Genomic DNA, 18602 nt, shown 5'->3' with positions numbered 1-18602 from the left:
TTGCCTTGGGCCTGTGGGGTTTCTGCCCCGATGACACCCACGAACTAGGCCCTTGCGTGAAAATTACCTAAGAAAGGAAATGGTGCAGCTGTTCATACAATGACACAAAGAAAGCAAATTTGGAATTGAATTCATATTACCATCAAATAAAATCAGAAGTGAGCAGTAAGAAAGTGGGCTCAGTCCTCCCCAACACACCCACACACAACAAGGGTTCTTACTTGTGAGAATGGGAGCTGATAACATCCACTGGCCCATTGTTCTGCTGTGAGGAGGAGCTGGCATTTTGCCTCTGTCTTGTTTTCATGAATTCCATAAGAATGTACTGTGCTTGCTGGAAGGCTATTAAAATCACACCTAACAGAGACAAACTGAGAAAGCAACATGACATTCATTACTGCATGGTTCTGAATTGCATTTAAAAGACCAGTTTTAAGCTGGATGTGGTGCTAAGTGCTGGAAGTCCCAGCTACACCCAAGGCTCAGGCAGGACAATCACTTGAAAGTACCCAGGAGTTTGAGGCCAGCCTGGGCAATATAGCGAGACCCCTTGTTTAAAAGGGAGGTGGGGAGTGAAAGACTAGTTTTATTATAGAAGGATGATGAATAATCAGTGTGACAAAATGGTATTCAAATATCAAGAAACATCATAATTTCTGATATTTCTTAACAGTAAAAATGTGCAAATTTATATAAGGCTGACATTACCGTTCAATGTTAAGCATTATTCTAGGATAAAATCACTTCAAAAGGGTCATGTGGGTCTTATAATCTCAAATTGTCACTGTGCTGAGCTAATAAGCATTCAGATATTCCACAATGACTGCCAATGAACATATATGGAGCATAACTATTACCTTGTAAGACCTATGAATCTCTTACAGTTAGTTTATTATCTGAAAGCTTACCAGTTATGACCCTGTCTACCTCACGTACATCAGAGTTCTTGAAGCAAGAAAAGTATCCCTCAATTCCTAAGCTTTGACTGCACTTAGGCAATCTGTATTTTCATGCAGCAGCCCTACAACTTCACTGCTCAGTGAGGGAAGAACAGCGGAGAAGGTGGTGGCCTACCTGACAAAGAAGACCGTGAGCCTCCAAAATGATTCCTCCCAGCTGGGTCCTGGAACCACATCTGCACACAAGGGCAAGAGGTGATGGGGCAGGGTCACATTGAGAGTAAAGTGGAATTCCAAGTCTGCTGCAGTTACAAGTGTCAGCTCACGAATGACCCAGGAAGAGGTAAAGTCCGGCGTAAACCTGATAACAAGTAATTCTCCTTTATGAACTTGTAATGGTTTTAATTTCAATCATAAAGTAAAAAAAAAATCAGAAAATTTCTTACTTTTATAAAATAAATATTTACCTTAAATCTAACTTAAGAAGTCATAATAATGGAAAAAGTTCACCCCACCCTGTCTCCAGTGTTAAATTCCCACAAAAATGAGATGAAGTTAAAACCCAGAACTTACACAATGCTGATATCACGGGATGTGTTTGGGTTCAGGGAAAACTGATGACAGTCTAGCACTTCGAAGCCATAACCTTGACAATTATATCCACTGATTTTCAGTGAAGACACAGTTATAGGAAGAGGCCCGATATTCTCGACTTTAAAGTTCTTTGTAATAGATAAAATCTGCTTGCTGTCTTTAAGTTCTGATGAAGACAAAAGTATTATTTTATGTATATGAATGGTGAAATTTATTTAAAATAATTTACTGAATTATTAAATTTAAATGAATTATTAATTAAAATGTGAGAAAAGTCCAACATAAGCTCCAAGTACAATTTTTGATTTTTAGAATCAGAATTTCTGATCCTGTTATATCTAGGTTCTGTTAATGTAACCAGGATACAATGGAAGATGTTTTTTAAGTTGAACATTCAGCCTAGGTGCCTACATAATTATTAAAGATTAAGGTTAAAGGTTTATTCTTCTCAGAGCCAAACAGTGTGTATTTACCTCTAGCCATCATGTACCTTGTGTGCCCTGTGATTTTCATTCACACTGAACCAATAGTAAGAGCACATAACATGTGTTTTGTGTAAATTCATCCATTACTAGAAACAGTGCAAACACAATATTAACATGTAATTAAACCTTTACAAATAAATGAGAGCATATTTTATATATGGAGTTTGAAGAAGTCACAAATTTTAAATAGGACTATAAATTATCAAGTCTATTCCACACAAGGACTAATATTTAACTGGATCCATCACTTTTCTATCACTCCTTAATTTAATCACTCGGAGTCAACTCTAAATTACTGAGCAAATGAAAAAATGAATACTTTCAAGGAGAATTTTGAAAAAGAAATTGCTAGCAAACCTTTCTGAAGTCAGTGCTCACTTGTAAAACATAGTTTTCTTAAAGAAAACAATTCTAATTGAGCAGTGATAGTGCCACAAATTATCCAATAGTTTCATCAACCAGATTTCTCTGTAGAAAAGACTGCTACAACTAAAATGCTTTTAGTATTTTCAAACTTTAAAAAAGTAATAGGAAAACAATTTACCAGAAACACTTTACATCTACTATTTGTTTGATATGTTTTAGTTATTCAGGAAGTCCTCAAAATAAACATAAATGGCTTTAAGGCATTTAACTTAAATGAGTAATTTAGAAATTTCTAGGGCAAAATGTCAATATATTTCTTTTCTGGGAGATGCTGAAGATTAAATATAGGACCTCACTCATACTAAGCTCGTGTCCTGCCACTGAGCTATATGCCTAGTCCCTAATATATTCCTAAATAAGCATAGTCTAATATAATAGCCATTAAACACATGTAGCTAGTCAAACAATTTAAATAAATTTTAAACTACCAGGCATGGTGGCACATGCCTATGATCTCAGCGATTCAGGAGGCTGAGGCAGGAGGACCGCCAAGTTCAGGGCCAGCCTCAGCAACTTAGCAAGACTCTGTCTCAAAATAAAAAAATTAAAGGGACTGAGAATATAGATCAGTGGCAAAGTGCCCTGGGTTCAATCCCCAGTACCAAAAATATAATAATAAATTTAAAATTGACTTTGTCAGTCACAGGAGTCATATTTTACTTTTATGTGTTTATTCTCTTTTTGAAAGGAATAGGATTTGTTCAAGTGTAAAGAACAGGAACAGAACTCTTACAGGGACAAGAGGAGCACCCCAACAGGGATTGCCCCATGAGCTATATTTTAGGGGCTCATTAACCACATGTGGTTAGTGGCTACTATGTTGAATGACACATATTATTGTGATATCCATTTGTTACTATGGTTCCTGGCTTATAACATCCCTGCTCAAGGAAGGTCAGTGAAACTAGAACTTCTCTTCCCTAAGGCATAGATCTTCCCTGTCTTTCTGTCTCTGACCTGGCCATAAAGAAAAGCACTCTTTAATTTATCCTTGTCCAACAGTAGGTCCTAAGACCCTCCTCATTCCAGAGGGGTCCTGAGCCGAGAGGCCACGAAGCAGCTGAGCACACAGACCTTACTGGCCTTCCCCACTAAGCCCACTGATGAGGTCATATCCTTTTTGTCTAAGCAAATTTTGACACCAGTGTCCATGCTTTAATCATGGACGTGCAACAGAGTCTCCACAAAAACACAGGGTTTGGGGAGTTTCTGGATAGCTGAACACAGGCTATGGGGAAGAGAATGAGAAACATATTATGTCGGGAGGGCAATGCACCCCAACACTACAGGGACAGAAGTTCCTGCACTCAGGACCCCTCCACACCCCACTCTACGTATCTCTTCAACTGGCTGCTTTGCCTATATACTTTAAAAAATCCTGTATACCAACAGCATGGCACTTCCTTGAGTTCTGGGACGCACTCTAGTAAGTTAATCTAACCTGAGGAGGGTCTTGTGGGAACCCCAACAGTGGCCAGGCATGTAGAAGCTCCTGAGGCCTGGTCCTGGGGTCTAAAGTAGGGAGTGTCTTGGGAGCTGAGCCCTCAACCTGTGGGATCTGACGCCATCTGATGCGGAATGCTTGCTTGCTGGAGCAGAAAAATCCCACACCTTCTGAGGTCACAGGAGTGACCTGTGGTGGGAACATATGGCAAGAGCCACTGAATTTGAGCTGGTTTTTCCTTCCCTTTCTCCAGCAACGCAGACACAGAATATTCCCATCATCACGAAAAGTTCTGTTGGTTCTCTCCACTCAACACTGGTCTGATTCTCTTTAGCGAAATTAACAGCCTCATATGTGTATCTTAGCAAATGAAAAATGAACCCAGCAGGGCGCTGGGTTCAATCCTCAGCACCACATAAAAATAAAATAAAGATGTTGTGTCCACTGAAAAATTAAAAAATAAATATTAAAAAATTCTCTAAAAAAAATTTGAACCTATACTGTTAATTAAACAATATTACTTAAATAACACACTCTTTTCCGCATTCTGTATCTGTTACTTAATTTGAATACCTATCATAGCTATTATTTAAGCTAAATATCTAAAGCTACTATTTTGACCTAGGGTACCAGCCTACATATGCTCAAATGTTGGCCTGATTTAATTATTTTCATCAACAGAATGAATATACTACACATTTTTAAAATAACCTTCCTATAGCATCCTTTTACTGTCGACTTTAACACCAGGCCTCCCATCAGACAGCCAAGCATGTGAACTCACGTCGGCGACAGTCCATCAGGGTGGACTCAGGCACCTTAAATCGAAGTGAACCCCCTGCGCCAGGAAGCCTTCCGCCCACTTTCAGTAGTTCTCTTGCTCCGAATCCTTCTACACCAATTATGTCAATAACAGTCAAGTTATTCCTACAGCGAAAAGAGATAAAATTAAAAGGGATTACCTCCCCGTTACCAGGTACAGTGCATTCAAAAAGAATTAACTTAAAGAGCATGGCAACTCCTGCCATTTCACAGAATAAGGGTGGCCACAGGCACGGGAAGTGGCCCAGGGCAGCAGCATCCACGAAGCTGATCACAGCAGGAGTGGGTGAGCAATCATGACTGCTCTCTAGCCACTGGCCACAAATGGAACCTCAGATTTTTTTAATAATAGGCACCAGGGTGGTGATCAGATATCAAAGAGAAATAAATTGGTAGACACAAATAGTAATAAATTTAGACAAAATAATGAAAACTGTTTACAGGGTGAATTGGGGTATTTCATAGTAATTGTGACAAAAAGACATTCTGCCTTAGGGATGATTCTAGAATAATAAGAGGCTATTGTTTCTTTTGATTCAAAGATTTAAGATTTTACCCCACAAACAGCATACATCTAAGTCAAATTCTTATCAAATAGTAATGAGTGTTTGCATTTTCATTAATTGAAACCCTGATTTCTAGGATGAAAAAATTAAGTGAAAATGATGTTTAAATGATACACACTAAACTGAAAGCCAGTATAATGTAGATGCCACAGAAACGAGAAATTGTTTTATTTTTCTAATTATACAAAATAACACTGAAATATCTCAACATCTTTATTTAACCACTTCAAAGGCTTAAAGTGATAAGGTCTTAGATGATTGATACTATTAATGGAAAAATATTGTGTCTATCAATACAGAAACTACCCAAAGTGAAAGAACTGCTATTAAAAATTTAGACTTTCTTTTTGAGTCTAAGTGAAGTTTATCTCTGCACTTCCTATGACTTAGCTCTTCAACACAAATAAGTTCAAAGCTGACATAAGTCAACAGGGCATTAAGGAATCCTAGTTAAAAGGCTTAAAAGAACAAATTCTTAAGTTTATTTTAGCATACTTTCTTTTTGGTAATATTCACTTGTAGAAGAACAAACTTTAAGGGAAGTTATAAGAATTTTTTTTTTTTTTTTTTTTTTTGGCCAGTTGATCTGATACTAGAAAAACTTTTTAAAAATCACTAAAATGTTGTTTATTAAAAATGCCATTTGTGTTCGGCTTATCACCAATGCAGAGAGCTCCAACACAGGTCTGTTATTTACTGTATATTTTTGAAAGAAGACTCTTCAAGAATGATTACCTAAAGATGAAAAAAAAAGTTAAGTTGAAACTGATTTAGCTGCTTAAATCAGTTAGCATTTAGAAGACGGAACAAGAGCTAAGAGCATAAGGAAAACATGTCTTGAAGTGATTTATGTTCAAATACTGTTCAGGGAAAAGACAAAGGGCAAAATTTCAATTATTTTTCTATGCTAAAGACAGAGCAGTCATATCAGTGTGCACGTGTATGCGTGTGAGCTCTGCACTGGGCGAGATGCTGAGTAAAGTGCAGTAAGCCGTTGTAGGTATGAGACACGCTCTCTATTGGGAGAGGGCAACCGAGGTACCTCGATGGCCCCTCTCCTCTGCAGCTTCCTATCCTGCAGCACAACCTCCTCACTTCAGAATGCCTGAGAAGTGCATGTCAACCACTAGAGAGATTGAGACAGACAGACAGATTGTGACAGGGACACACCTACCGGATCAGTATGAGTGAGGTAACCTTTCCATAGTCAGCTGGGGTGAAGACTACACCAACCCTTTTCATTTCCAAAGGCTGCAAGTGCAAGTGGAGGGTGCCAGACCTGGGTTCCTCAGAATGCACACCCTGCAGATTACCAACAACACAGTTAAACAACTCGGTTGTCCACGGAGCAAGTTTCCATGTTCATTAAGTGCACTGTGGGGTATAAAAACATGATGGCTTTTGTTTTAACTTCCAGATCTGACCAATCTCATCAACTTTGTGTGCATATGAGGGGTAGGGGTGCTGGGGGATGAACCCAGGACATCACATATTACACGGGATAGGCAAGTGCTCTACCGCTTAGCTCTACTCCAAGGCCCTCATCCACCTATCTGAACTTGTTTATCCTGATGACTTCACATGATAAAATGTTCCTAAGCTGATAGGCAGAGGCTGCAGGGCAATCTGAAACCAATGCTGGGAAGGGGATCTGCTTCCTGGCTTGGATGGGAGTTGAGGGTAGAAGTCCTCCATACAGAGATGTTTCAAATGGAAAACATCAATCAGAAAACTGACCAGAATGTCTCTGTCCAAATATGTCTTTGCCCAAGCAATATGAAAAGACCACCCACCCTCTGCTGGACAACCCTAAGATACCTTTAAATACTGTACTTTAAGTTTATATAAAGAAACTATCTTTTTTTTATATTCAGTCTCTCCAGTCAAGAGAAAGATCTTTATTTCTTCACATCCTCCTCTACTCTGGATTCTCCAAGATTTCTTTCTCTGAAAAATCTCATCTCCTAAATTTTAATATTTGAGATTTACTTTTTTATCTTCCTGCTGCCTTCTCTCTAGAAACTATTTTTTAGAGCTGTCGTCCTACAAGCTGCAGGAGTATTTCTGTTTCCTATGTTTTCAACTTTTAAACTTGTGGTACTCTTCAAGTCTTGCTCTCACATCCCATGCTATCTGAAAAGAATAAATGGTGACGGTATTTGATTCATTCATTAGAACTATTGAACTCCAGGGAGCAGAAAACCCTGCTTTATACACAGAATTAAAACACTGAACAAAAGTGTTGCTGATTTCTGGTATTAAATTTATAGTAATTATAACACCATTTAATTAATTTTTTTTTTGGTAGGTGCACGTCAGGTATTGGACTACTTAAGAAAATGTAAAAATACCAAACAATCTATTTTACAAAGCTTACTGGAAATCTTCAAACATGAAAGATGAGGCTCAGAGAGGTTAAATAATTTGCCCAAGCAAGGTTACACAGGTGAAGCATAGAAAAACAGGGATTCAAAACTTTCAGTGTCCAATTCCATACACTCAACCCATTAAAGTCCCTGGATCCTATATATAAAACACCCATAAAAACTTGCTCAATTTAGGTTTTTATATGTGTTCTATTCATAGGACACTGGGACATAATGAAATTGATCAAAAGGACTGTATTTCTAAAGCAAACCAACAAAATTACAATGTAAGAATCTTTCTCTTACAAAAACTCTCCTACAAAGAGTTTTAACAATTTTTATTAAAATTGAGTGTCTTCACGGCACTGATACTATTCTTTTTGACAATATAATAAGTTAACAGTGGTCAAAATTTTCCTTATTGCAAAAGTGTGACATTCTTTTTTTGCTACAGTGTTTGAACTCAGTAGCACTTTACCACTGAGCTCCACCCCCAATCCTTTTTATTTTTCATTTTGAGACAGGGTCTCACTAAGTTGCTGAGGGTTTCAATGAGTTGCTGAAGCTGGCCTCAAACCTGTGATCCTCCTGCCTCAGCCTCCCAAGTTGCTACAGAGTGCATGCCCCCCAGCAAGGTATGATACTCTCAGGAAAAATCTACACAGGTTTTTCCAAATGAGCTATATTATGCGTTCAAATATAACTAGAATATTCAGATATAAAAGAAAATGGCCTTATTTTTTCAATTTCAAACTACATATAATTTAATACCAGTATGGCAAAACATCTCTTAGTATTTTGGACTAACTGCCCCCCATACTCTAGATACTGCCTGGTAGAAAATGTCAGAAACCCTGGGCTTCCAAAGGAGAACAAAACCACACCCCAGTGTAGGCTCCAACCCTGGCAGTGCTGCCTAGACCACTTCACATGCTTACTACTGTCAACAAGTCTCTGTCAAAAATCCAACTTGGAAATCTGCTTTCATTTGTTTTGTTTGAACTCTTATTAGAGGTCATCTGTGGTCCTCTTCCCATCACTCCAGTTAAGCTAGAGCAATAGTATACTTTTAAAGGGATAGAGAAGAAAAATAAGAAAATATCCAACATATTAAGTGCGTGTGTACCTCTATGTGTGTGCATTCTTTATAATAGATGCTCCCCTTTTGAACTGATTTCAAACATACAATATCTGTGAAACCAAGACTCAGCAATATGAGACTACTGAATGAAAAATAAGATATCAGGCTGCTGAGTCCCTACGCTCACAATGTCCTCGCCACGTGACATTTTTACTCCTAAGTATCTGAAAAGATCTCATGATTGCTCCTTAAGATGGGAAATCCCTTTATAAGTGAGATGAGAACCAAAGAAATTGGGTGACTTGCTATAAACATGAAGGATGACAGAGAAGATTTTAAAAATGCATTTGCTTTTACCTTATCTTGCCCTAAAAAAAAAAAAAGAATTAAGTGGGCCAAGGAATCTTACGAGATCATAAATTCTGGAGTCTCAAGTTTTATGGTTTTCTACATAGGTCTGACTCCACTGTTATTTCTTCATTCACGTGCATCTAAATCATCAAAATGATTTACAGACTAACATGAATCTGACTCTAACTAGTTAATTGGAAAAACCTGCTATGCATCTTTCATGCCTAGAGAATGAAAATAAGAAAGCCACACACAGTTCACACAGCCATCTGAACACCAAGACAGGGGCCACGTGCTTCTGTGGCCAGTTTGTCAACATTCTTTTTTCTACTGAAAATGCCATCCTACCCGGTAAGAGCAAGCTTTGGTGAGCTGGAATTCACCAGTTGTGAAATTAATCGTCTGCATATCAGTGCCAAACCTACAAAGCAAAAAAAAAAAAAAAAATTTTTTTTTAAGTTTAAAATAGCATTGAGATCTGCCAATGAAGAATGAATACATAATACATGCTTATGCACATGCACATTTACACACAGGAATGCATGTGTGCACGCATAAACAACTCATCCTGTCTTGACACTACCCGTCTCAGCCCTGCTTCCACACCCACCCATATCTGGTTTACTCCAAGTGCTCAATGAATCTTATTCAGTGAGTGACTCTGACATGCTCCTTGGCAGTACAGAAACATATGGAGACAAAAGTGCTAAGTATAAAGCTGTTTATTTCTTCTCCAAATGGTTCACAGCTATGAAACCCAAAAGGAAGTGATTCTCAACCAAAGGCAATTTTATCCCCACCCCAAAACATTTGGCAACGTCTGCAGACATTTTGGATGCTGTGGCTGGGGAAGCCCTTTAGGAGGTAGAAGCTGGAAAGCTGCTGAACAGCCTTCACTATACACGACAGCTCTTCCTCCAACACACAAAGAATCATCTGCCCCAAAATGTCAACACTGCTGAAGCTGAGACATCTGGGGACAATGGCACATCTTCCTAAACGAAAAGTTACTAACGGTCTACATAAAAGTGTGATTATGTGAAAACAAGATACAATAGGCATGAAAAAATACTATCATTCTCTTGTTTTGTTTAACTCTAGAGTAGAATATACAAGATCACTAAATCTGTCTTTCTTTTTGTGGCACTACTGACTGAACCTTAGGCCTTGTGCATGCTAAGCAAACACTCTATTCCTCTCTGTATCCATGGCCCTCTTATTTTATTTTGAATCAGGGTCTGGATAGTTGCCCAGGCTAGCCTGGAATTCCCAGTCCTGCTGCCCTAACCTCCTGGGCAGCTGGGATTGTGGATATGCCACTGACCCTGGCTTTAAACTCATTCCTGAATTAACCAAAGATCATCATGATTTAGATTCTCAATTTTAGAAATATGCATGAAAAAGCATAATGATAAAGGTTCCCTAATTCAAAAATGCTCTGTTGGGCTATAGACCCAAGGCAGTGACAGGGAAGGTGCCAGGTAACACCCAGAGCCAGGAACATCCATTGAATACCTGCACTCAGGGACAGGGCACCCCAGATACACAGGCTGATGGGTTCACAGTGTGTATGCCCACATCCAGAGCCTGGGAGAAAGCAGCACAGGCCTTCCAACAATTCTGAGTCCTAAGAGTGTTTCCCAAACTGCCCACCAGAGGGTCTTCCTACCATTTGTGCAGCAGGCGTGCCGCGGCTTCGGGTTTCGGGTACAAGGAGAGAGGCAGGAGCTGCAGGGAGACTGGCAGCGAGGACGGGTTCCTCACCATAAAGTACTTCACCTAGACGTGAGGAGAGGAGGGTTAACACAGCGAGGGGCACAGCATCCTCCCAAGACACTCCTGAATCTCATCACAACTACGCACAGCTCCAACAGAGGGGCAGCTTAGAAAATCAACGGCCTGAACCCTTCAAGAAAATGTCCGTGTGTGGGCGGGGCTGGAGCTCAGTGGCAGAGCACATGCCTAGCGCACCACATTAAAAAAAATAAACATACATAAAGGCATTCTGGCCACCTCCAACTACAAAAGTTTTGTTTTTTTCAATGTCCATGTGGGCTGAGGGTGTAGCTCCGTGGTAGAGCAAGTGCTCTGCACAGGATTGATCCCCAGCACCAAAGAGAAAAGAAGAGAAAAAAATGCTACGTCATGAAAGGCAAAGACATGATGAGAATATCAGAAAAGACTCGGACTACCATGACAATGCAGTCATATCCTGGGGTCATCCTGAGCCAGGAGGGAGGAAAGTCACCATGAGTTGTGATAGTGAACTCCCTAGAGAAACTAGAATACAGACTGTACATTGGATAACATTAGGTTAATACTTCATTTTATAATTTTGATCACTATAATCTGGCTATATAAGAAAATACTTTTATAGGGGGGGCTAATGTTTTATCCTCTCAAATATATACATGTGAAAAGGGACAGGAAACGATGATCAAGCAAGCATGGCAAACATTAAATACTGATTCATCTTGGGGAAGGGCCACTACTGGGAGTTCTTGGTGCTATTCTTAAAACTTTTCTCTGGGGAGAAATTACTTCAAAACAAAAAGTGAAAAGGAAAAGCAAAAGCAGTCTTAGGTTGTCATCCCCAAGAACTCAACAAGCACCTATTAAGGTGTGCGCTCTACTCAGAGCATGTGTGAAGGCAGTTCCTGGCCATGAGACCTAACGGGAAGTCTGCTGGTGGCACCTCTTTCCCTTTCTCCTGCCTCCTGACACCCTGGGTGGACGGAAGATAGCATCCACAAGGAAGGAGGACAACACACTCAGGATAGAAAGTACAAAGATGGGTGGAGCCTAGGTCCCCACCGTCACCAGAGCAGCCTGGCTCACTCTGGACTTCCTTTGAGTTCTGGTTTTAAAACCAAGTCCTGTGTTAGCCAAGATCTTCTCTGTGCTCAGTGGCTGAATGTTTTAACTCATACATTTTATTTAGGAAGTTCATATTCAATTCCAAATCTCTTTGTTCAATGCGTTCTGTCTCCTTAAAATTTCACTCCTCTTGTTCTGTAGGGCCTTACTCAAGGTGCCCTTATAGCATTAAAGTGTGGACTTTAAATTGATTTTGGTTCTGAAACATCTCCAGGCAGAATTACTCTGGTGTTCTGAAGACCTCAGCGTTGTGGTGTCACTGGCAAAGACAGGGGAAGAACACACTGTCCTCACCACACTGTTCCTAAGGGCAGTTGCGCTGAAGTTTAACACAAGGCCAGGCTCCGCAACCAAACGAGGCAAAACGGAAACAAAGGACTCTGACTCCTTGGGTTTCTTCGAGTGGGCGAAACGCATCATTCCTAAAACATTCCTCCTGTGCAAAGAAATTATTTTGGAAAATAATTTTGACATTCAAAAGGAAAATCATTCAACACCACTCCCACCACAAGGAACAAAGGCTCCTGGGGAAAATGGCGTGTGCTGGGTTTGGGAAGCAGAAGGTCTCAGACTGACTCTCTGTGGAGACTGAGGGCACAGCTCGGTGACAGGGTGTGTGCTTAGCAGGCATGGGGTCTTGGCTCAATTCCTGGCAATTCCCCCAAACCACTCAACCTAGAATGTTCTGTTCCCATGGAGAGCATGAAAGGCTCCGAGAATGATGACGATGGAGCAAAAAGGCACACAAGCCACGCTGAAGGGCCCCCATGCCAAACTTGGGACAATTGAGCATCAAAAGCAATAAAGACAGTAACTGAGTACAACATGCTAACAAAACTATAGGGATGCTGGAAAAAAGAGAGGCTCTTTTTTAAAAACAAAACAAAACAATATCTCACAATAATTGTAGAATGGACAAATGGAAACATCCCTCCCCATCTTACAGCCATCAGGCTAACGTCACTGATTCGGACAGTGATGTTCCGTGAATTCTAAAACCATGGGATGAAAGGTCTCTAGGGAATGGCAAGGGTAAATGATATCAGATTATCACAACCCAGCTTTTGATTAATCACTAAAGGAAAAAGGTGGCGAACGTGGAGAGACCTGTCACACATCAGCTACACCACATAATTCACCCTAACCATGCTAAACAGACAAATTAACATTCACATACCCCCTGATGGGACACAATAATAGACAAGATCAACCAGGTAATTCACATTCTTGCTAAAAATGTTTAAACTGAATGGAAACTTGAGGAACCAAGCATAAAAACTGATAGTGTGGAATGTTCTTACAACTGGCCTGGATTCGACAAAACTTGTCAACATGATGAAAACTGAACAAAAAATAGGGCACTATTCTAAAGGCTACCAAAAACCAAGACAGTCAAATGCAATGCATGGTCCTTGGATGGACCTGGTCTACAAGAAAGGAAAAAGACAAAAATAGAGTTGCTGGGTCAATCAGGATAATTTTAATACAGACTGCCTATTAGATAACACAATTATGTCAGGGTTGAGTGAGCTGGGGAAAGAATGGTGGTACAGTTAAGAGAATACCCTCCTCAGGAAATAACTTCCCAAGAAAGCACTGTGGGCTGAAGTAGAATAACAGCACTTTCCTAATAAAGCACAGAGGACTGAAGTATGCTGATAATGAAGATTTTCCTAATAAGATATCGAGGGCTGGAGTAGGGTGATATTTACAGCTTCACTTTCAAATAACTCAGCAAAAAGTGTGACTATGTGAATACAGGTATACACAGAGAGTAGGGGGAGGGGGTAAAATGGGAACACAGGGGACAAACTGGAGCCAAGGACCATGTGAGGGGTCAAGGCACTAACCCTGCAGCTCTTCTAAGATGTGAAACTTTGTCAAAATAAAAAGGTAGAAATATCGTCAACCACCAAAAATTAAGGAGTGCAATTTGAAAAAAGGACCATGTGGTAGTTTTCCCCCACTGCTCAACAACAGAGAGAGGAAGATGAGAGACACACCTGCAGACGTTGCCACTCTTGTGTTTCTTCCAACTTTCATACAAGTTATTTGCAAGTTCCAAATCCACATCCCAGGTAGACCAATCCAGAGAAAGGGCCCCATCCCAATTAGGATTTTCTAAAAGTTAGATCAGATTCAATATTTAGATTTACAGAAAGTACGACTCAATTCGTTAATAATACCACGAACTAACCGTTAGACTTCTCAAACTGAGAGGACGGTAGAGTGAATCAATGCCACTCTTCTCCTCTCTTCTTTACTAAAAGTCCCTCTAATTCAATGGTAAATGATATATCAAATTAAACAAACATGTAAAAAACAAAACCAAATCGATTATGTAAAGGCATTAACATAAAAGACACATGGTTCATGAATACAGCCTGAAACAAGTTAAAATTATATACTTGCAACATTTTTAACAGTTTTAAATCTAAAATGCAAAACTGTTTCTATGGACATGTTCCTCATCACTGTCTGAGTCTTTCCACATACTGTAGAGTGCCGAGGGAAAAGCCCACCTAGACCAGGAGCTGATCCTCTACAAGGTACATGTTGTTCACCTCACCCTACTCATCTGCTCTGTGATAAGAGGGGATCTGTAAGAAAAGGTGGGACTCTCCCAAAAGAAACATCTGTCCTTTAAAACTCTTTTAATTATCTTAATAAATCAAAATGCAAAAAATAAAAATAAAACCCCAAGTTAGAAACTGCTTCCATAACAACACTAATGGCCTCTGTCACACATCATGATCAGCACTGCCTATGATATGTTTATGACTCTATCATCTAAGCTCTTTTACAAAATAATCATGATTTTCTAATTTTTCCTGGTGACAAGGCTGCTCTGATGATCAAACAATATTATTTTTAAAAAATCCCTTTAAAAAGCATAAGCTACTTAAGAATAAAAGGGCATTATTTACACAGTACCCTATGTGTGTCTTGAGGACTCTAACAATTTCAGGTTGTTCTGTCAGTGATTAAGCTAAGAACAGAATATGATGCAATTACTTTTGAAAAAAATTATTCCATCTACAAATGCTAACATCCTTCACTGCTTCCCACTTCCCCCAAATTGGAGTTCTACAGAAAGCCTAAGGGCAAAATACTTACCTGCTTTTGATTTTCCCATGAAATAATGCATGCCACAATGTGCTATCACTTCAAAACCCAGACTCCCTTCCTAGATTGAAAAGTAATATATGAATAACTTAAAACACAACACTCAACATAAAAATCCCAATGCACTAAAATATGAAGCAGACACTGGCCTCCTCCTCAGTGAACTCCCCTTTAACCAGATGTCAAACAACTAGAAAGTGATGTCTTGGTTTCCTTTCTCCTTGAATCTGTTCTGAGAACTCGGCACCATCTCTCCCAGAAGGGCCACTAGAGCAGCTCCTGCACAACCATTACAGCCCATAATGACAACCGTTGGGCCCACAAGACACAGCGCTGTCACGTCAATTGAAGATGAAATTAGTTTCAGGACATTCCTAGTGGCTTCTGTCTTTTTGATTTTTTGTTTGTTTTTAACTGTCCTCTAATCCTCTGAGAAACTGTCTATCCATCTAAAGAACTTCTTGCTACTCAGGGCATTTAATGCTCCACTTCTCAGTTTTGGGAAGAACAGACTTGCTACTTCCTCATGCACCTGAAACCTGTTCTCCTGCTCCCTCCCTTGGTCACTCTTCTTATACGCATCTCTTGTTTAGAAAAAGGAAATTTCTAAGAAATCTTCCCTGCTCAAAATATGGATAAATGAAATTAGCTTTACATTTTTGTTGAGTTTGATTTGCAAGGTCCTACCTTCACACTTACAGCCTAAACATGAGCATTTCTAACTATAAAATATCAACACCAATAAGTGAGAAAAATCATAAAGATGGTTGCATGAATGTCTCATAGTGAAAAATTAGAACCCAATATTATATAGAATAGCCTGGATCAAAAGGAAGCAATAATAACTAAATGAAAAGAAATAAAACGTTAAGAAAAAAATGAGACATGATTAAGATAATCTAAATTAAACACAATTTACCCAGATTTTAGAAAACATTCTCTTGTGAACTCTTAGGCTTTCGACTTGTCCCATTTAAGAAAATTCAAGGGTTATAAGCAAAACTCGAAGTCACTTAAAAAGTGGTCTACCTAAAGCATTTAAACCAACGTGATTTATCTCAAGGCAAGGCCCTGAGTTTCATCCAAGGCACCACTATATTAAAAAAAAAATTTTTTTTTTTTTTGGAAACAAATGAAAATGAAATCTATTTACATGTTTATCTTTCAATAATCAATTGCTTCATGAAAAATAGACTCTTTCCAAATAAAAATCTCCAAATCTGAAAAAACTGATCTAAGATTGGCCTGGTAATGGCCTTCAATTTCTTAGGTAGCCTTAAAGAACATGAACTTAACCCTGTTAATAAAACCCAAGCACCGTAAGTAAAAAGAAACAATAATTATCAAGAAATTTATAACACACATGGTGTTGTAAACAATACCTTGGTTGGTGCTGAGAAAATCTGTAGAGGTACTGCAAAAATGGCACCTATGTTTGTAGTCAAAAATACATTGGTGAATAGATTTATGGCAATGTCTTTAACAGCAAGTTTCAAAGAAAATATATTCCAACAGCCTGGAGGTAGAAATAAAGGGCCAGTGAAATTCAGAATCTAAAAAGAAAAGAAGCAAGAGAGATTACTTTTCCTAACACTGATTAGGATTAAAATAATTACAAAGTATGATGTTGAAGTTCTTCCATATTTTGGAAAAGCACAATTTGACTCAATTCATTCCAGATCAAGGACGGAAACATTTCTTATAGAAATGATAGGTTTCAAATACCGCTTAATATGCCCGTATTTTAAATTTCACAAAAGTAATCTTCAAGTGATCATAAATGGCATTTTCAAAAGCCTACTATATTTTACCACAAATAAGGTATATAATTACTATACATAATCTTGTTTATAGAAATCATGTATTATAACATTTTTGAGTAATAGTTAAGAGTAAATATTCTTACAGAATATAATGATGCTCATTTTGAGATCCATGAAACTCATTTTGAGATCCATGAAACAATTGTGTTTGAAAAAAAGAGAGAGATCCTAGAAGTAATTCTAAAGGTTTTTAAAGAAAAAGAGTTGCTTTAAAAATAGGTCAAAATTAATGAGTTTTTTTGGGGGGGTGGGGTACTGGGGATTGAACTCAGGGACACTCAACCACTGAGCCACATTCCCAGCCTTTTTGTATTTTACTTAGAGACAGGGGCTCACTGAGTTGCTTAGCACCTCGCTTTTTGCTGAAGCTGGCTTTGAATTTGTGATCCCCCTGCCTCAGCCTCCCGAGCCGCTGGGATTAAAGGCATATGCCACCACGCCCAGCCAAAATTAAATTTTATAGATATGAATTTCATCACATTTGACTTTGAACAAAGCTTAAAATAGGTTAACACTGGAAGAAAAACACCATACATACCTTTAAAATGTGCCTAGCCTCCTTGGAAACAAACACATCCTTTAACACAATGTTACGGTCAAAATGGTTGAGGTACCATATTGACCACACTCCTGATGTGTTCTCATGACTCTCCACACGAAACTGGGCTGCAGAAGGGTCCACTCTGAAATACCTGTGAGCAGAAGACACGCATGCCATCAGCCCAAGTGCAGAGAACCACAGCACTCCAGGGAGACCCAGGTGCCAACAGGGGATGCCACAACATATTATGGATGCTGCCAACAACCACAACAATCACCTCCTGAACCATCTGTTCGCATTTGCAACACCTGAGGGCCAGGACAAAGTGGCCCCTCCATGACCAGGGCAGCTAATGGAGGCTACCAGGACAAAAGCAGGACCCAAATTCTACTCAGAAAACACCATCTGAGCACTCCTTCCCACACACCTGGCGGCCTGGCCCAGAACCTACTTCAGACTGAATTATTTAGTTACTCTTTCCCATTCTGCCAAGGCACCTCTCCCGAATTATTAGCAGTGTGAATGCACAGCAAAGAAAGTCCAGGAAAAGACCCATAGGACTCACATGAGCTATGGTTCTGAAGACCTACTAGGGGAGGAAAAAAACCCATATGACTTCAGGGAAAGTAGAATGAACCTACCCCTGCACCACCGGAGAGGAGAGGCATGCTTCTAGTGTTGGAGTGATTTTTGATTTCTTCACATCTTCTATCATCCCACTGCCACAGGACATAGCTGCTTTAGATATTTAAAAAAATTTTTTTAAAGTGAAGCATAAATATTTTTTCTTTCATTAAATCTGAACAAAAAAATAAGGTATAGTTTTTATAACTTTTTCTTAAAAGCTTTTTTAAAAATTTTTTTTTAGTTGTAGACGGACACAATACTTACATTTATTTATTTTTATGTGGTGTTGAAGATTGCCTCACACATGCTAAGCAAGCCCTCTACCACAGAGCTACAACCCCAGCCCAAGTTTTTATTTATCACTTTTTAATTCATTTTTTATCACCATTAAAATAGTGAATCTTGTATATATGGCAGCATGTTCTCTCAAATGCCCCTGTCTATCTCCACTAGCTTGTTCCAGTTATCTGGAATATGGTGTCTACCTCCCACCGCTCCCCCTCTCTAAACCAATCTCTCAATTTTTTCCTGATGGGAGGGGGTGGGTCATTACTTGGGGATTTCTTTTACAAAG

At 39.2% G+C, this 18602-nt stretch overlaps 1 protein-coding gene across 1 annotated transcript in view; it reads right to left on the bottom strand.

Moving 5' to 3' along the window:
- Positions 1-18602, bottom strand: part of Tmem131l (transmembrane 131 like) — a 167801-nt gene that overhangs the window by 40149 nt on the left and 109050 nt on the right. Inside the window, exons 11-23 of the mRNA XM_015484360.2 lie at positions 18043-18139; positions 17399-17552; positions 16420-16590; positions 15029-15098; positions 13915-14032; positions 12206-12347; positions 10704-10813; positions 9383-9455; positions 6411-6538; positions 4633-4775; positions 1473-1659; positions 1075-1260; positions 222-371 (exon numbers count right to left, since the gene is read on the bottom strand). Coding sequence (XP_015339846.2) covers positions 222-371; positions 1075-1260; positions 1473-1659; positions 4633-4775; positions 6411-6538; positions 9383-9455; positions 10704-10813; positions 12206-12347; positions 13915-14032; positions 15029-15098; positions 16420-16590; positions 17399-17552; positions 18043-18139 — 1729 coding nt within the window. The remainder of the gene's footprint in view (positions 1-221; positions 372-1074; positions 1261-1472; positions 1660-4632; positions 4776-6410; positions 6539-9382; positions 9456-10703; positions 10814-12205; positions 12348-13914; positions 14033-15028; positions 15099-16419; positions 16591-17398; positions 17553-18042; positions 18140-18602) is intronic.

The sequence above is a fragment of the Marmota marmota genome, unplaced genomic scaffold, assembly GCF_001458135.2.
Source record: "Marmota marmota marmota unplaced genomic scaffold, marMar, whole genome shotgun sequence".
Classification (NCBI taxonomy): domain Eukaryota; kingdom Metazoa; phylum Chordata; class Mammalia; order Rodentia; family Sciuridae; genus Marmota; species Marmota marmota.
The sequence above is the reverse complement of the archived record's forward strand: the minus strand, read 5'-3'. Positions and strand labels throughout refer to the sequence as shown.